Here is an 18,216-nt window from a genome sequence, read left to right as displayed (position 1 = left end):
GGCCATCTGACTGGCCTTTAGTTATTAGTTACCAGAGGCTGCCTTAGTTCTACTCTTGGGTCAGTTTCTAGGGATGCATGAAATGGAAAAGACTAAGCATAACAGGAAATGGTTGCTTTCTGATCTCGTCTACTTTGAAATCCTGTGCATATACCCAATGTGATGTACGGATGAGTATATAATCTATTCTCGACCTAGAGTTTCCTCTTGAGAAGGTATTTGCACAAGCAAGGTCTGAGGGGAAGTGGCCATTCCATGCTCTAAGACCTTTCTCGATGGTGGGATGGAACATATGGATGGCAGAGGTAGTACACCTCACTGTTTTTTTTGTTTGGAGGAGGGGAATCCCTCTAAATTGATCTTCCTCTTCAGACACTACGTTGAGTCCCACCATAGGTTCACAACAGCAATTAAACTCACCCCCTACGATGATGGCATCTTTTGGGAAGATGGATCCCAGGCCCTCCTTGAAATGTTCTAGCAAAAGTGCTTCTTTTGAACATTCCCTAGGTCTTACATATATATTAAAGAGATACAACTGTGTAGCATTAGAGAAATTGAGTTTCAGGCCCAAGATGTCCAATGAACCCGTGGGTACAATTTCTATGGTTACATTTAGATTAATTTTGACCCATATTATCAGTCCTCCCGATGCCCTCCCTTTTTTTTATTGTAGTGCCTCTATGAAAAAGGTTCTATACCCTACTTTGTGCTGTGTTTCCCTAGCCCATGTCTCCTGGAAAAGACAAAGATCTAAGTCTTCTACGTAACTCCGTCAATACGGTTCCTTAACTTTTTGCTTGAGCCCAGCTACGTTCCAAAGATTATCTTTATCAAGTTGGAGGCCAGGAGTGTGTGGGTAGTCAGCATATGAGTATTGAGTTGATGGGTGGGTGCTCTCTATATGGCAATGACCCTCCCCCTCTCGGTAATTTTTTGGGTTTGAACCTGGCTCATAATGGCTTAATGATTTCAACCTATGTACATTGTAGGGCGCCCGAGGGGCTATAATGCGTCCCTAGTTATTCGAAAGATTGCGTGGCCCAGATATTTCATTCAAGTGAGTCATATGTACAGTTGGTCTTGATGAATAAGGAACTATACTAGTTGGGTGTATATTCTGGTTTGCTGGGTCCTTTACAAGATGTTTGGAGTGTGTACCAGGTGGATGTATTGGTCGCTTGCTTACCCTGTTGATCAGATCCGGTTTTTCACCAGAGAGCGTAGAACAATTTATCAAGTTACTTTTTTCTTTAGAAGCTATAGGTAGGCTTTTTAGCAAGTCCAGAAGCATTATCTTAAGTCCTGCAATCTCCTCTTGTTTAGAGTTCTGCTTTTGGCAAAGATCCCTCAGCACCTCATTAGTGTCCTCTAATTCTGGTTGAGTCCCTACTTCTCTCAAGCCGGCTGTAGGCCGCGTTATGCACTCAATCTTCTCCACTTGTCCCTCAGAATTTTCTTAATGGTCGTCTGCTAATATTAAGTATCTATTAGAGCAGTCTAAGTTTATAAAGTCCCTAGTTGGTGGACTTGATTCTTCTAAATCTATAGTGACTCGTCTAGGGGAGTCTTTTTGGGAGGAAATAACTTGCGTGGCTGGGGGTGACCCTGGGGCGCGATGCAGTTACTAGAGGGCTTTTTTGTTTGGGGATTTGTTTTGTGGAGATTGCTTTGCTTGCTCAAGTATGTAGAGATTTTCTTAGTCCCTTTAGGTGCTGCTTCATCCCCACTTGCAACAAAGAAACTCCCAGAAATAGAGAGCACTGGAAAAAACGTTATGCGTCGACGATGCAGAAAAAAGGGAACTGACGTCAGGACGCCAGCGAGGTCTTCTCATGGCTCCAATGACATCACGTGGAATTGCATGCAGAGCCGTTCCTGTATGAGGTCCTCGTCGACGTGGGAGAACCATGGAGAAAAGTTTCAGTGGAATGCTGTGCATGGGGTAATTCAAAAGGTGAGGAATCCACAGGCAGATGTATCCATCAGAAATAGTGGTATCTGGACGGTTAGACCCACTGGAGTTCCACAATACTCTGGTGGTACTGTAAACTAAAAATAAAATAAGGAATTCTGATTGGCCAAGATTGGCAGACATCAGTTTCTTTTCTTTTTATGTTTTACATATGGCTGCATCCAAACTGAGGTGGCATAGTGTGCAAAATAAAAATGGACTCTGGATAGAGCCCTGAGTAATTACCAGTGGCTGAAATTAATTCAAGCATTTCATCTATCAATCTTTTGAATACTTTAATATATCAAGTAGAGGCCCTCTGTGGGCCAACACAGCCTTAGCTCTGGTAGAATGAACCCTCAGAATTTATGGGGGGATGCTATATAGACAATGCTTCAGAGGACTATTCACTGTGAGATGGTCCGCTTCTGCATTGCCTTGCCTTTCTTTGCCCAAGAGAACCCCACAAAGAGCTGATCACTCACCCAATGGTTCTTGGTGCAATCAATGTAAAATCTGAGATCTCTCTTGGGGTACAAAGGATGGAGTCTCTTTTCCTCTTTCGAGGGATGATACGGAGCAAATAAGGTCAGAAGACTGATGGCTTGGCGATGTGAAAAAAAGTCATCACCTTCAGCAGGAATGCAGCTCAGGTCCTGAGCACCAGTTTGTATTGAAAAAAAAGTGGTACAAGGAGGTTGAACAGAGAGGACCTGAAGCTCACTAACCCGGAGTGCAGATGTTATCACAATTACAAAGACCGTTTTTAAGGTAAGAAGGCGAAATGGACAATTGTGCATCTATTGAAAAGAAGTACATATGAGTAAAGTAAATAACAAATTTAAGTCCACATTGTGCCTAACAAAGGAGTTGAGCTGCAACATATGTTGCAAACCTTTGAAAAAAGACAACAAGACAGGTGATTAGAATGAGAACTGCTGGTCCAGCAAAAGTAGAAAGTTCGGAAGAGCCAACAGTAACTTTTTACATTGCCCAAAGCAAGTCCTTGCTGGACCAAAGTCAAAACAATCAAAAATACATCTGCTCCGATAAGTCCGTCTGGCGAGTGCCGTACCAAACCACAAACTTATCCCAGTGCCTGGCGTACAGTCATTTCATGGATGAAAGCGTGGCAGCCAGGATGACATCACTGACTTCCGGAAGTATCTCAAAGGTAAGTAACTATTGTTGCTCAATCTCCACCCAAGGAGGTGCAAGTTACGCAGGCCCAGGTGCAAGATCCTAGCCTGCAGCTACAGCAGAAAATCATCCTGAAGTGGCAGCCCGATTGGAAATCAGATGCTCAGACCTAAAAGTTCTGCATACGACACTCACCTGGCCCAGTCTAGAGTACAAGGATGACTTAGGCCAGGTCATTCCTGATCTTCTTCAGAGCTTGAGACAGAAGAGGCAGTGGTGGAAAGGCCTACAGGAGCCCTATGCTCCACAGCAAGTGGAATGCATCTCCATATGGCGGTGCTGTTGGCTGTGATAACCTGCACCAACTTACCTTTGATGGCAGGCAGGAAGGGTTTCAAAGGCAAGGCAATCTGATGTGGAAGTGGGTTCTCTGCCAGAGACCATAGTTCTCTGATCTACACCTCTCCCAGGCGGCTTCCCCAACCCAGGAGCAATTTACCTGTGACCACTGTGAACTCTGGGTGGGGTAGGAGAGGGGTCTGCTGCTGGTCCAATTGCAGTTAATCAGTCACCACTGCAGCCTCTCCTTAAAATGTTCCAGGGCACAATCCACCTTCTCGTAAAACTGGCAGGTACAGTTGAAGGGCATGTCCATTAAGGACGCCTGGATGTCCCCAGAGAGTCCTGTGGATCTCATCCATGCGTTGTGCCAGAAAACCTTGTTTGTCCCAACAGCCCTTCTTAGACAATCGGTGTCTATTCCCCAGCGAATGACTAACTTGGCCATCCTTAAATACTCTGCAACAATTGAAAAGATTTCATCACCATGTCCCAAATTGTGTGAGTGTAAAGTCCACGGAGGCAGAATGCGTTGACTGACCTCAAAGCTAGACTGGTCGTGGAGAACATTCTTTTGCCAAACATTTCCACAAGTTTGGAGGCTGTCTGGAGAAGCAGTCAGAAAGGTGTTAGGGTTGACTCTCCTGGAGTATGCCTGCATGATCAAACTCTCAGGCATTAGACATTGCGTTAAATCTGGGTCACCAGAAGCTGGTTTATGGCGACAGGAGACCTTTTGACTGACCACAGTGCCAGAACATGGTTCAGCCAATTACCCAACAGGAGTCCATGAAGGCCTTTTTAAAGGGCAGGAGAGGTTTGTTCGGTGCGTGGCCAGTCTAATGGACAGTTGACAGAAGTGAGCACATTTAATTTTACCTCTATAAAGGGGAGATGGAGGGAAAGGACTTCAGCAGCGCTCCGAATAACAATTCTGAAGGATAGTTTTCTCCATTGCTGGTGCGGGAGGGGGGGCCCAGCCCAGTATCGAGTGAAGTGATGAATCCATTGGAATCTTGTTGGTTCTCAGTGGGATGGGTAAGCCCAGGTGCTGGTCCTGTGCACACTTAGCAACTGGAACTAATCTATAACTGACTGAGGAGCCCTAATAAAGGCAAAACCGGTCTGAGGTTGCTTGTGTTTTGTGTTCCAGTTTAAGGAGGACATGGCCTGGGAGTACGAGCTGGACTGTTTCCATTGGAACATGGTCAAGACTGGCTGGGTCTAAACTGAGGTGGGAGGGTATGCAAAGCAATGATGGGCTGGGATGTGGCCCCAAGTAACTACCAGCGGCTGAGATTAATTCAAGTATTCCACCCATTACTTTTTTTGTATGCTTCAGTGTGATGCCCTAAGTCGGACGGGTATGCCCAGTTATGAGTGGTGAGCGCACTGTGCCACTGAAACAAACCTATATCCGACTGATGAGTATTAATAAGAGAAAAACTGGTCTAGTGTTGCTTGTGTTCCAGTTCAGGGAGGACCTGGCCTGGCAGTTCGGGCTGGACAGCTCCCATTGGAGCAGGGTCAAGAATGATTTTCATAAACTAAGGTGACATGGTGTACAAAATAACGATGGTCTGGTATGCGGCCCAGAGAGAGTAATTAGCAGTGGCTGACATTAATTCACGCTGTCCAGCCAGCACCTTTTTGTATGCACATCAAAGTACCAGGCAGCCCCCCAGTATCTTATTTCTGGGATATCATCAATCCCTTCATTAACAGTGGAAATGTAGTGTGGAGATAGAATTATTAACTGCTCCTGATACTGGCTGCCAAACTTTGCTTAGTGTGTATGTTTGCTAGTTTCTAACCCTTAAATTACTCCTGCAACATGAGATTGTTTGATCCATCCTGCCATGTATACAAACCAATTTTGACTGATACTTGACTTGGAGCGCCTTGAGACCCTCAAGGGTGAGTAGTGCGCTTTACAAACCCTTGATTGATTGATTGATTGATTGTGTGTGGCTGTCTATTTTTGCATGAATTCCTCAGATACTTCCATAACAAAGACCTCCACACCTGAATTTTTGTCCTGAATTTTGAGCCTTTGTCCTGAATTTTTACAATCACTGTGTAGAATTTGTGTCCATGCCTGCTGATCACCCTAAGACTGATGGCACCTCTGACTGGATCCCCCGCAGCAGCTCAGCTCAGCACCATGTGACTCTGGGCAATAGCTCACTTAATTTCCACGTCGGCCCCCAGCGCGTTGAGATCCGTAAGGGTGAGTAGTTTGCGTTTTACAAATACGGATTTACATTTTACTGGCACTCAGCAGCAGTTGCAAATAGTTTTGTATACTGAGTTTGGCACCTGGGGAGATTCACTTGGTGAGGAATCGGCAATTAGAAGTATCCATCAGAATTACACTTTTGCTCAGATACCTCTGCTGGCAGCAGGGAATATTTCATGATGGTTTGGACCCATAACGTAAGAGTGAATAGCACTGTTTTTTTAAATGTTTCTATATGGCGCATTGTACCCTATCTGGGTCCCTGAATTCAGATGGCTTTCCTTTCATTAAAATAAAAAAATAACCTTCATTCAATGCCTGGGGGTGTTAGGTGGCTGAAAATTGCATGTCTCCATAGCAAAACAACACTCTGGAATTAACATCTAAGCAGATTGTACTACAATATTTTACTATTCATTTTTCGAAATCAATCAACCATCCGTCAAAATTGTATTGCAAAGTGAAAACTATACCCGCCTAGGGTGTGATTACACGATGAATAAATACAATTGAAACAAAGAATGTACTTACCGCAGGATGGAAAACATTGATAGACTGAACGGCAGCCCTGCCTTTTTGTTTACATCCAAACACTAAATCAATCCAGTGACACATAGTCTGTGACACGTAGTCGGACTCCAAGGCTTGGCGATGAATTAGAATAAACAAGCGAGGATCATTTCGAGCCCATGGAGGAAGATTAACATGATTAACGCGTTCCCCATTTTGACGGATGCCAAAGTCAAAACCTAGAGTATCGGAAAGATGAATTAGCAAATAGATTTTCCACAATCAGATACAAGCTTTTCAACAGTGTGCCTGGTTCACACTAGTGATAATTGACCGGCGGAATGTTATAACACAGCAGCAAAAAATGGAGGCCTTTTATTTCAACGTCCACTCCTTAGAATCAGATGGGGCCACTTATTCTGCCTTTTACCAACACTGCCAGAAAGGGTTTTCTTCTAAGTGAATTCCCTAAAACACGGAATAATGAGTGCATACAGTGTAACTGTGTTGCTGCCCATAAACGTCAGACACACAAAAGCAGTTCCTCAAATATAAATAAATAAAAAAAGCATATTTTATAGGACTTTTAACAAAGAATTTCGTACATACTACATGAGTATATGGTTCTGAGGATATGAACCAATAGGGAACCAGCAAGAAGAAACATTTTACTACGAAATACATTCGGAGTTTCTCTCATGGTAGAAATACATTGAGGTTGCAGGCACTCCCACAGTACATTCAACCATTCAAATTGATACATTGTATAACAATAGGCTTGGACAGTTGAAATGTCCTTGGTTAGGTAGAATGGGAGAAAAGTATCTGTGAACGTTCTCGGTTAGTGTGAGTCTTGCAATTCTTTATTTAGAACGAAAACAGCAACAGTCAACATGTGATTGTTTATGATGCTGATGCAAAATAGTTACCTAACAAGTTGCGTACCTTCGGTAAGAAACATTAGTAGTGATAGATTCCTTACCTTAGAATTACCCCCAGGCGTCAGACTGGATCCAGAAAATGTTCGTCAGCAGTACCCCTGCGTGTCAGTAGGTGGCGTTGTGCGGCTTCGCGTCCGTCGTTGGCGTTGTGGTCACCGAGATGACGTCGTGGGCGCTACTTAGACGGCGCCCACGCGCGCTCATGTCAGTTCTGTACACGACTTTCCGGGCGAGGAACGCAGAGCCATGAAATATACTGACCACTGGTGCATTGAAACTAGGACCCTGAAATGGATGACCTTAACCCTAGAAATCAGTTCGCAGAATGGGGAGGATGGGAGGGGCGGTAAGGAATCTATCACTACTGTTAGTCATCCACCCGGAACTGTTGTGTGCGGTTGAGATAAAATGAGAGCGAACGTTTTGGGTCCAGACGGTGGAGCCCCTCTTCTTCTCTGGAAGGATGCAGAGGAGGAAAGAAGGTGGGCAAGGTAATAGTCTGCCCAATGTGAAAGGCCGTAACAACTTTTGGCAAAAAGGAAGGACGGGGCCTGAGCACAACCTTGTCCGGAGAAACAGGACAGTAAAGGAGGCTTACAAGAAAGAGCCTAGAGCTCACTCACCCGCCTAGCAGAGGTGATGGCCACTAGTAGGAAGGCAGTCTTCAAGGTCAAAACACGAAGAGGACAGTTGTGAAGGGGCTCAAAGGGAGCGCACATCAAGTACGCAAGAACCAGATTCAAGTCCCACTGTGGCATCACGAAAGGAATGCGAGGAAAAAGGTGTGTAATGCCTTTGAGAAACCTATTTACAACAGGGAACTTAAAAAGAGAGGGCTGATCAGGGAGACTGAGAAAGGCCGAAATGGCATAAAGATAACCTTTGATAATGCCCAGAGCAGAGCCCTGCTGGGCTAAAGAAAGAAGGAACAAAAGGACCTCGGAAAGAGGGGCAGAAAGGGGATCCACAGCCTTTGCTGTGCACCATGCCACAAACTTGTTCCACCTGCAGGCGTATACCACTTTAGTGGAGGGACGCCTGGCTGCCAGAATGACATCACAAACTTTAGGAGGCAAGTAGAAAGTAATCAACTGCCGCCGCTCAATCTCCACGCTAAGAGGTGGAGGCTGGACAGGTTCGGGTGGACGACTGTCGCCTGCTGCTTCGACAGAAGATCCTCCCAAAGAGGCAGTCTGATCGGAGGATGAATGCTCATACTGAGTAGCTCGGGATACCATACTCTTCGAGCCCAGTCCAGGGCCACAAGGATGACATGTGCCCGGTCGCACCTGATCATCTTCAGCACTCTGGGCAGAAGTGGTATAGGTGGAAAGGCGTACAACAGCCTGCAACTCCACTCGCGACGAAAAGCGTCGCCGAGCAGTGCCGCCTTGGAAATTCCAACACGCAGAACTGATGACATTGCGCATTCTCTTCGGTGGCGAATAGATTTAACCAAGGCTCTCCCTACTGCTGAAAGAGACCTTGCGCCACGTCCGAAGTGAAGACTCCATTCGTGATCCATCATGCACCTGCGGCTTTATTCATCCGCCCTGGCGTTCAGAGAACCTGCCAAGTGTTGAAACACCAGGAAAATGCCCTGATGTTCCAGCCACGTCCAGAGACGCAGACCCTCCTGACAGAGGGTCCATGACCCCACCTGCCTTGTTTGTTGCAGTACCATATGGCGGTGGTGTTGTCTGTGAACACCTGCACCTGCACTACTCTTCCCTTGACAGAGGGAAGAAATGCCTTCAGTGCAAGTCGGGTTAGCCGAAGCTCCAAATGGATATTAATTGCGTATACCAAATGGTGTATACCACTTTAGTGGAGGGACGCCTGGCTGCCAGAATGACATCACAAACTTTAGGAGGTATGTAGAAAGTAATCAACTGCCGCCGCTCAATCTCCACGCAAAGAGGTGGAGGCTGGACAGGTTCGGATGGACGACTGTACCCTGCTGCTTCGACAGAAGATCCTCCCAATGCCGGTCTGTGAGCCACCACTGCAACTGTCGCGCAGTGCCATGCGAGATCAGGACGTGATCGGACAGGTTCCCATGATGCTGCGCCCACTGGAACTTCAGGTCCCACTGCAGAGCCCGCATATGCCATCTGGCATGATCGATCAGCAGGATGCAGGAGGCCATGAGGTCCAGCAGCCTCAGGGCCACTCTGACCGAAACCTGGGACAAGGACTGAAAGATCGGAATCAGAGCCCGAATATCCGAGACTTGCTGTTCGGAAGGATAGACCCAAAACTGCGCTGTGTCCAGAATCGCTCCGATTAAGAGGAGCTTCTGAGAGGGAATTAGGTGCGACATCGGCACGTTGATGGAGAACCCCAGCAAATGCAGGAGATCGGCCATCGTCTGGAGGTGGGAGACAACTGTCTGGGGCGAACCCGCCTTCAACAACCAGTCGTCGAGATGGGGAAGACTGAAACCCCTGATCTGCGCAGATGAGCTGCGACCACCGCCATCACTTTCGTGAACACCCGAGGGGCGCTGGTAAGGCCAAAAGGGAGCACAGTGAACTGAAAGTGGTAATGCCCTTTGGTTTGAAAAATGCACCTGCCACTTTTCAGAGGTTGGTGAATAAAGTTCTGATTGGTATGGAAACTTATTGCTTCGGTGGCGAATAGATCTAACCAAGGCTCTCCCCACTGTTGAAAGAGACCTTGTGCCACGTCCGAGTGAAGACGCCATTCGTGATCCATCATGCACCTGCGGCTGAATTCGTCCGCCCTGGCGTTCAGTGAACCTGCCAGTTGTTGAACCACCAGGGAAATGCCCTAATGTTCCAGTCATGTCCAGAGGCGCAGAGCCTCCTGACATAGGGTCCACGTCCCCACCCCGCCGTGATTGTTGCAGTACCACATGGCGGTGGTGTTGTCTGTGAACACCCGCACTACTCTTCCCCTTGGCAGAGGGAAGGAATGTCTTCAGTGAAAGTTGGATCGCCCGGAGCTCCAGAAGGTTGATTTGGAGCCTGGACTCCGCCGGAGACCAGAGGCCTCTGATCTCCGCCTCTCCCATGTGGCCGCCCCATCTCTGGAGGGATGCATCGGTCACCATTGTCTGCTCCGATTGGGGAAGGGAGTGGGATCTGCCATTAACCCAATGCCGGTTTATGAGCCACCACTGCAACTGTTGTGCAGTGCTCTCCGAGATCTGGATGTAATCAGACAGGTTCCCAGATGCTGCGCCCACTGGAACTTCAGGTCCCACTGCAGAGCCCGCATATGCCATCTGGCATGATCGATCAGCAGGATGCAGGAGGCCATGAGGTCCAGCAGCCTCAGGGCCACTCTGACCGAAACCTGGGACAAGGACTGAAAGATCGGAATCAGAGCCCGAATATCCGAGACTTGCTGTTCGGAAGGATAGACCCAAAACTGCGCTGTGTCCAGAATCGCTCCGATTAAGAGGAGCTTCTGAGAGGGAATTAGGTGCGACATCGGCACGTTGATGGAGAACCCCAGCAAATGCAGGAGATCGGCCATCGTCTGGAGGTGGGAGACAACTGTCTGGGGCGAACCCGCCTTCAACAACCAGTCGTCGAGATGGGGAAGACTGAAACCCCTGATCTGCGCAGATGAGCTGCGACCACCGCCATCACTTTCGTGAACACCCGAGGGGCGCTGGTAAGGCCAAAAGGGAGCACAGTGAACTGAAAGTGCTTGTGGCCTACCATGAACAGCAGGTAACGCCGGTGGGCCTGCAGGACGGGGATGTGGAAATAGGCATCCTGCAAGTCTAGCGCTACCATCCAGTCTTGTGGATCGAGAGCAGTCAAGACCTGAGCCAGAGTGAGCATCTTGAACTTCTCTTTGCAGAGGAAGCGATTGACGTTCAGGAGGTCTAATATAGGACGCAGGCCCTTGTCACTCTTGGGTACCAGAAAGTAGTGACAAAAGCAACCATGACCTACTTCTGGCATCGGAACGCGCTTGATGGCCCCCTTGGCCAAGAGGACCGCAACTTCCTGCTGAAGAAGCACCAAGTGGTCCCCCGACATGCGGTGCTACCGAGGTGGCATGGCTGGAGGGGGAGTCTCGAAGGGGAGGGAGTAGCCCCTTCGGACTATCTCTAAAACCCACCTGTCCGATGTGATGGTGCGCCAGTGGGGGAGGTGATGGCGAAGCCTGCTGCCCACTGGCGTTTGATGGGCCTTAAACTTCGGACTAGGAAGGTTTGGAGCGAAAAGCCGAAGGCGGAGGAGGGCGGTCTGCAGAGAGTCCCAAGGACTTGGCCGTAGCCCTTGAGTCCTTAAACCGTTCCAACGCGCTGTCTGCTTTGTCGCCAAAGAGGCGACCGTCATCAAAAGGCAAGTGTGCTTTGGACAGCCCCCGAAAATCCAGTTATCCTCAACCAGGCGTGGAGTCGGCGGTGTCTAGACCACAACAAATCATGAACTTAGCTGCGTCTCTCCCCTCTGCAACAGTCTGGGAGAGAACTGTGGGAATAACGGCCCAAGAGGCATGCGGTGTTCACGGACCGCAGCGCAGAACTGGCGGAAGAAAATATCTTCTTTACGAACTGATCCAGTTTCTTGGATTCCCTATACAGTGGTGCAGAAGGGAAAACGTTCGGGGAAGCAGAGGGTTGGACAACCAAGCTCTCAGGGGTGAGGTGTTGGGAGAGGAAAATGGGGTCACCCGGAGCCGGGTAATGGTGTTGGGCCACGTTCCTATCCACAGGAGCCCCTGTGGTAGGCTTGGACCAGGGGCCCAAAAGAACAACAGAAAGTGCTTCATTGAAGGGAAGCAGTGCTGCACAGAAGTGGCTGTTGGCTAAAGCACTTCTGTCAGGAGGTTAGTCCTGACGGCCACAGTAGGGAGCACGAGGTGTAGGGCCTCGGCATGACTAGCACCCTCCTCCGTAGCCACGGTAGGAGGAGCCAGCATGCCACGGTCTGGTGAGGTATCCAGACCACTGGCTTCCCCCAACTCCTATGCCCAGTTCTGTTCATACTCACAATCAGCTGCTAGAGGGTCATCAGACCCCTCCCAGTCCTCCCCTTCCTCCTCAGGCTGTTCAACAGGGCTAAAATAAGGAGCAGGAACATGGGGATAGAAATCCCCGAGCAACGGGGCTGAAACTGGGGTCGACGTCGTCCCGTGGAGCGGGCGACATCGGAAGTGGTGCCGGTGGGGTCGATGGAGGTGTTATAAGGTCAACCGGCGTCGACCGGGATCCAGGGGTTCCTGCGGCGCTGAGGCCGGAGCCGACAGCGACGCCGGGCCAGAGCCACCGGCGATGAAAGGCGAGGACCCCCAGTCGGGACTGCGGGGTCCAAAGGCGCACCAGCGGGACTCGACGGCCCAAAGAGGCGATCCATGGCCGACAGAAATTCCTGTATTTGGGCTGGAGTCACCAACGGACCCGGGAAGGGCGGGTAGGCCGGCAGCAACACCGTAGGCTCTACCGGAGCTGCGGGGGAGGCACCACCCACACCCTCAGCCGCATCGCGTGACCGGTGAGGTGAAGTCGAAGGCCGAAGAAGTTTCTTCGACTTCTTGTGCTTCGCCTTACCTGACCCCGAGTGCGAAGACTTTGATCCCGAAGACCGACGATGATGACTTTGCGCACGGTCCCTCAACCTCGCACGGGACCGGGACCTCGAACGACGTGAAGCCAACTGCCAGCTTTCGGGAACGCTCCCGCAAAGACTTTGGCACCATGGCCCCACAGTCGGGGCACGACTTGGGGTCGTGGTCGCGCCCCAGGCAGAAAAGACACACTCGGTGCGGGTCCGTCACCGACATCATACGGTGACAGTCCTCGCAGCATTTAAAACCGGGCATCCTAACTGCACCAGGAGTCAAAGACTCGAAAAAAATAGAGACAAAAAGGCCTCAAAAAGTCAGTAAAAAATTGACTGGGTGTTCCTGCTCTTCCCGGATCTGCGTTTGCTGGCGCGTAAAAAGAAAGAACTGACATCAGCGCACGTGGGCGGCATCTAAATAGCACCCGCAACGTTATCTCGGCGACCACGATGCCAACGACGGACGTGGAGCCGCACGACGCCACCTACCGACGGGTACTGCTGACGAAAACTTTCCAGATCCAGTCTTACGCCTGGGTGTAATTCTAAGGTAAGGAATCTATCACTATGTGTTTCTTTCAGATATATTTGTAATAGCTGTCAAGCTGCTTATCTACGTGCAGTATATAGGTACAATATTCCCAAGAGTGAAAGACTTTGAAAACTCAGACTTCTTTCGCGAGGAGTAAATCCAGCGCAAGGCGATTTTGCATAATCATAGCTCTCACCTGCTGTGTTAGTGGTGAACCAGTCAACTAAGGTGGATAACTTTCTAATCTTTACATAATTCAATGCCACTCCTATAGATGGTATGTGAGATCTCTAAAAATATCATTTGGAATCAGTTTAAAACTATGTTTACCCCTCCTTATTTACTGCTCAAGAGGAAAGTCTAACTCATTAGTATGATAAATCCTGAGGAAAACTAACGTTGCACAACAAATACCTATCCAGTTATGTGGTAGCTGGAAATAAGCTGACTTACCACATAACACAATAGAGCCATTTAATAGTTGCATCTAGATTTGAAAAGATTTTCCCTTTAACTAAATAGTTGTTCTTGCATTCACTCCGTCCTAGGTTCTCAACAGGCTTTTTATGCTTCCGGCTGCCGTATGATGCATAAAGATCCCTTCATGGTGAAATCAATATTTAATTTAAGAGGTGGTCCCTTTGGTGTCTCCTCACCTTTCTTAATGAGAAGTTCAGCACTGGTCTTTCCTTCTACTCTTTCTTCATCTATTCTTATCTCATTTAATTTGTCTATAAATACCCCCACATTGTGGTTAATTTTGCAGGTTACATCATGCATACCTCGGTTAGTAGTACTCACGTTAGTAATGGGCTAACGAATTTCATCATATACTCAGATCCCTCGATTTAACCTTTTGTAAGAGCAAGAAACATGGTTAGTAGCCCACAAATGAACAAGTTACTTACCTTCGGTAACAATGTATCTGTAAGAGACATAGGTTAGTAATAGATTCCTTACCTTATATTTGATATATATACTTGTGTGGTGTCCTTTCATTCGGTAATTCAAGAGATTATAAGGTAAAACACGCTGCTTTACATTCCTCAGAGACTTAGCCTGAAGGCTGCTCTCCACAGCTACCACTAGGATAGCTTTCTTTAAAAGGTTGGCTTAAACCTATCTACCATAAGAGCCGAATTGGACTGGTGCAAGGTGGCCACTATAACTAGTGACCAGCATATGCCAGGCCAACTTCTCACAGTACATATAAAGTCAAGCTTAGTATCAATAAGTTCTACTGAACTTAGAGCGGTTTGTGAAGGGATAGCACACCCTTGCTACAGCTCAAGCTAGGTTCAGTAGGCCACAAACTAATGTAGGTAGTACCACACTGCACAACACTAGAATGTCCTTACAAGGTGGAGCCAGTGGGTCCTCCCAGCCTTAGTACAAGGACATGGCCTACTTTGACTTGAAGGCCATGTGTGTTGCAAGACACCTGAAGCAAGGACAGAGTCCCTCCACAAAACACCTGATACATCTAAAGGAGCAGATGATCTTAGGCTGGCTCTAGAAGCTGGTGGATCTGGATCAGGGGGTGGGTCAGCCATAGTCTCTGGGTCTGATGATGAAAATCAAGATGACATGGAGTCTGTGATTAAACGGCCAGGCCCAGAAGGGCCTGAAAAGGACAGAGGAATTCTCCCTAAGAGAGTTGACAGAGTGGAAGAGATGCCTAGGTCCCTATCAAGGGAATCTAGCCACTCAAATCACTCTGACAAGGATTCTGTCCATCAGAGGAACTCATACTTACATAGAGAGACCTCCTCTGAAAGAAGGTACAAGATGCTCCAGTATGAGGAAGCTGGGCTTGCCCTCAGTGTAAGAGAGTAGGGTCTGCTTTCTATGTTCACCCCCACTTTTTGCTTTTGCTTTACTGGTTTTCGACTTAGATGTGGCTGTGGGCCTGCTAATCAGACCCACAGCCCTGCTGTTCTCTCTCTAAATTAATACTATGTACTTTAGGTGCATAACCCAATTGGATAGGATCACCTTATTGGCCCCTGTACAGTGTACCTTAGGTACCCAGGGCATAGGTGTACCCTAGGCCTACCAGGGGCAGCAGCACGTATTGTGCCACCCCTGGCCTGGCCTTCCATTATGACACAACTGGCTGATCACTCAGCTGGGGCAAGGTCGTGTAATCACTCCTTGCTTAGGTGTAGTATTCCTATACCTATCTTACATATAGACACATGTGTACCTATCAGCCACTCCTATGGCAGGCCTTAACAATCCTGGAGGCAGAGTGCTTGGTAACATGTGAGATGGTGCTCTAGCATGAGCTGAGCCTGTCTGCAGCTTTCGGAACCATGTCCTTATACCTGTTCTATGATATAGCCTACCATATACTCTTAAAGAACAAGTTACTTACCTTCGGTAACGATGTATCTGTAAGAAACATTAGTTAGTTAGATTCCTCACCTTAGAATATCCCCAGGCGTCAGACTGGATCCGAAGATTTTTCGTCAGCAATACCCCTTGCGCGTCGCTAGGCGTCGTCTGCGGCTCCGCGTCCGTCGTCGTGCACCGGTATGACGTCGGAGTACTTAGACGCCGCCCTCGCGCGCTGACGTCAGTTCTTGTACATAGCCTTCCGCGCCAGGAACGCAGAGCCATGCAAGATACCGACACTGGTGCCAAAAAATTCTAGGGCCCTGAAAGGGATAGCCTTAACCCTAGATGTCAGTTCGCAGAACGGGGAGGATGGGTTGGTCGGTGAGGAATCTAACTAACTAATGTTTCTTACAGATACATCGTTACCGAAGGTAAGTAACTTGTTCATCTGAAAGAAACACGTTAGTTAGATTCCTCACCTTAGAATAGATACCCAAGCAATACCAACCCCGGTGGTGGGTCTGCGAACCAAGATCACACCAGAAAGTCCTGGAGGACAGAACGGCCAAAGAAGCCATCCCTCCGGACTTGGCTGTCTAGGCAATAATGCCTGGCAAACGTGTGCAGCGAAGCCCACGTTGCCGCATGACAGATGTCCTGCAAAGGGACCCCCAGTCCCAAAGCAGTAGTAGCCGCTGTAGCCCGAGTAGAATGGGCGCGCAGCCCAACAGGCGGTTCCTTTTTTGCCAAGGAATAACAGATTTTTATACACAAAACGACCCACCGGGAGATGGTCCGTTTGTGTACAGCTTTTCCCTTCTTTGCACCCACGTAGCCAACGAAAAGCTGGTCATCCACCCGGAACTGTTTAGTGCGGTCCAAATAAAAGGAGAGCGCACGTTTTGGGTCCAGACGGTGGAGCCGCTCTTCCTCTTTGGAAGGATGCGGAGGCGGAAAGAAGGTGGGCAAGGTGACATATTGCCCAAGATGAAAGGGGATCACCACTTTCGGTAGAAAGGAAGGACGAGGCCGAAGGACAACCTTGTCCGGATGAACAGATAGAAAAGTAGGCTTGGACGATAGAGCCTGGAGATCACTCACCCGTCTAGCCGAGGTGATGGCTACCAGGAAAGCAGTCTTAAGAGTTAGAAGACGAAGAGGACAATTGTGAAGAAGCTCAAAGGGAGCGCACATCAGGAATGTCAAGACAAGATTAAAGTCCCACTGAGGCATTACGAAAGGGACAGGAGGGAACGTGTGAGTAATGCCTTTAAGAAAGCGTGACACTACAGGGGACTTGAAAAGAGAGGGCTGATCTGGAAGCCGTAAGAAGGCAGAGAGAGCAGCAAGATAACCTTTCAAGGTGCCCAGGGCAGAGCCCTGCCGGGCCAAAGAAAGAAGAAAGAGGAGAACCTCAGAAAGAGGGGCGGAAAGGGGATCCACAGCCTGTGCTGTGCACCATGCCACAAATTTGTTCCACCGGCAGGCGTATACCGTCTTTGTGGAGGGACGCCTGGCTGCCAGAATGATATCACAGACTTCAGGAGGCAAGTCAAATGGCATCAACTGCCGCCGCTCAATCTCCACGCATGGAGGTGGAGGCTGGACAGGTTCGGGTGTAGGACCGTCCCCTGCTGCTGCGACAGAAGATCCTCCCGAAGGGGCAGACGTATCGGAGGATCGGTCAACATACTGAGTAGCTCGGGATACCAGTACCTTCGTGCCCAATCCGGAGCCACCAAGATGACTTGGGCCCGGTCGCGCTTGATCTTCTTCAGCACTCTGGGCAGAAGTGGTATAGGCGGAAAGGCGTACAACAGACCGCAACTCCACTCGCGACGAAAAGCGTAGCAGAGCGAGTGCCGCCGTGGAAATTCCAATGCGCAGAACTGCTGACATTGCGCGTTCTCTTCGGTGGCGAATAGATCTAACCAAGGCTCTCCCCACTGCTGAAAGAGACCTTGCGCCACCTCGGAGTTCAGACGCCATTCGTGATCCATCATGCACCGGCGGCTGAGTTCGTCTGCTCTGGTGTTCAGAGAGCCCGCCAGATGTTGAACCACCAGGGTGACGCCCTGGTGTTCCAGCCATGTCCAGAGGCGCAGAGCCTCCTGACAAAGGGTCCACGACCCCACCCCGCCCTGTTTGTTGCAATACCACATGGCGGTGGTGTTGTCCGTGAACACCTGCACGACACTTCCCCGGACAGAGGGAAGGAAGGCTTTCAGTGCAAGTCGGATCGCTCTCAGGTCCAACAAGTTGATGTGGAGGAGAGACTCCGCCGGAGACCAGAGGCCTCTGATCTCCGCCTCTCCCATATGGCCACCCCATCCCAGGAGGGACGCGTCCGTCACTACGACATGCTCCGGTAGGGGTAGGGAGAGGCTCTTGCCCGTGACCCAATCGCGGTCCGTGAGCCACCACTGCAACTGCTGTGCAGTGCCCTCCGAGACCAAGACATGGTCGGACAGGTTGCCGTGATGCTGGACCACTGAAACTTCAGGTCCCACTGCAGAGCCCGCATGCGCCGCCTGGCGTGATGCACTAGTAGGATGCAGGAGGCCATCAGCCCCAGAAGCCGCAACACTAGCCTGACCGAAACCCAGGATAGAGGCCGAAAGATGGGAATCAGGGCCGTATATCCCGGACCCGCTGTTCCGGTGGATGAACCC

At 49.2% G+C, this 18,216-nt stretch overlaps 1 protein-coding gene across 3 annotated transcripts in view; it reads right to left on the bottom strand.

Annotated features, from left to right (window-relative positions):
- Window positions 1-18,216, bottom strand: part of LYST (lysosomal trafficking regulator) — a 3,752,809-nt gene that overhangs the window by 624,121 nt on the left and 3,110,472 nt on the right. For all 3 annotated transcript variants that reach the window (XM_085611970.1, XM_085611971.1, XM_085611972.1), the window contains one exon: window positions 6,204-6,421. In XM_085611970.1, the coding sequence (XP_085468096.1) occupies window positions 6,204-6,421 (218 nt within the window). The remainder of the gene's footprint in view (window positions 1-6,203; window positions 6,422-18,216) is intronic.

This window comes from Triturus cristatus, chromosome 6, assembly GCF_964204655.1.
Source record: "Triturus cristatus chromosome 6, aTriCri1.1, whole genome shotgun sequence".
In the NCBI taxonomy this organism is placed as follows: domain Eukaryota; kingdom Metazoa; phylum Chordata; class Amphibia; order Caudata; family Salamandridae; genus Triturus; species Triturus cristatus.
The sequence above is the reverse complement of the archived record's forward strand: the minus strand, read 5'-3'. Positions and strand labels throughout refer to the sequence as shown.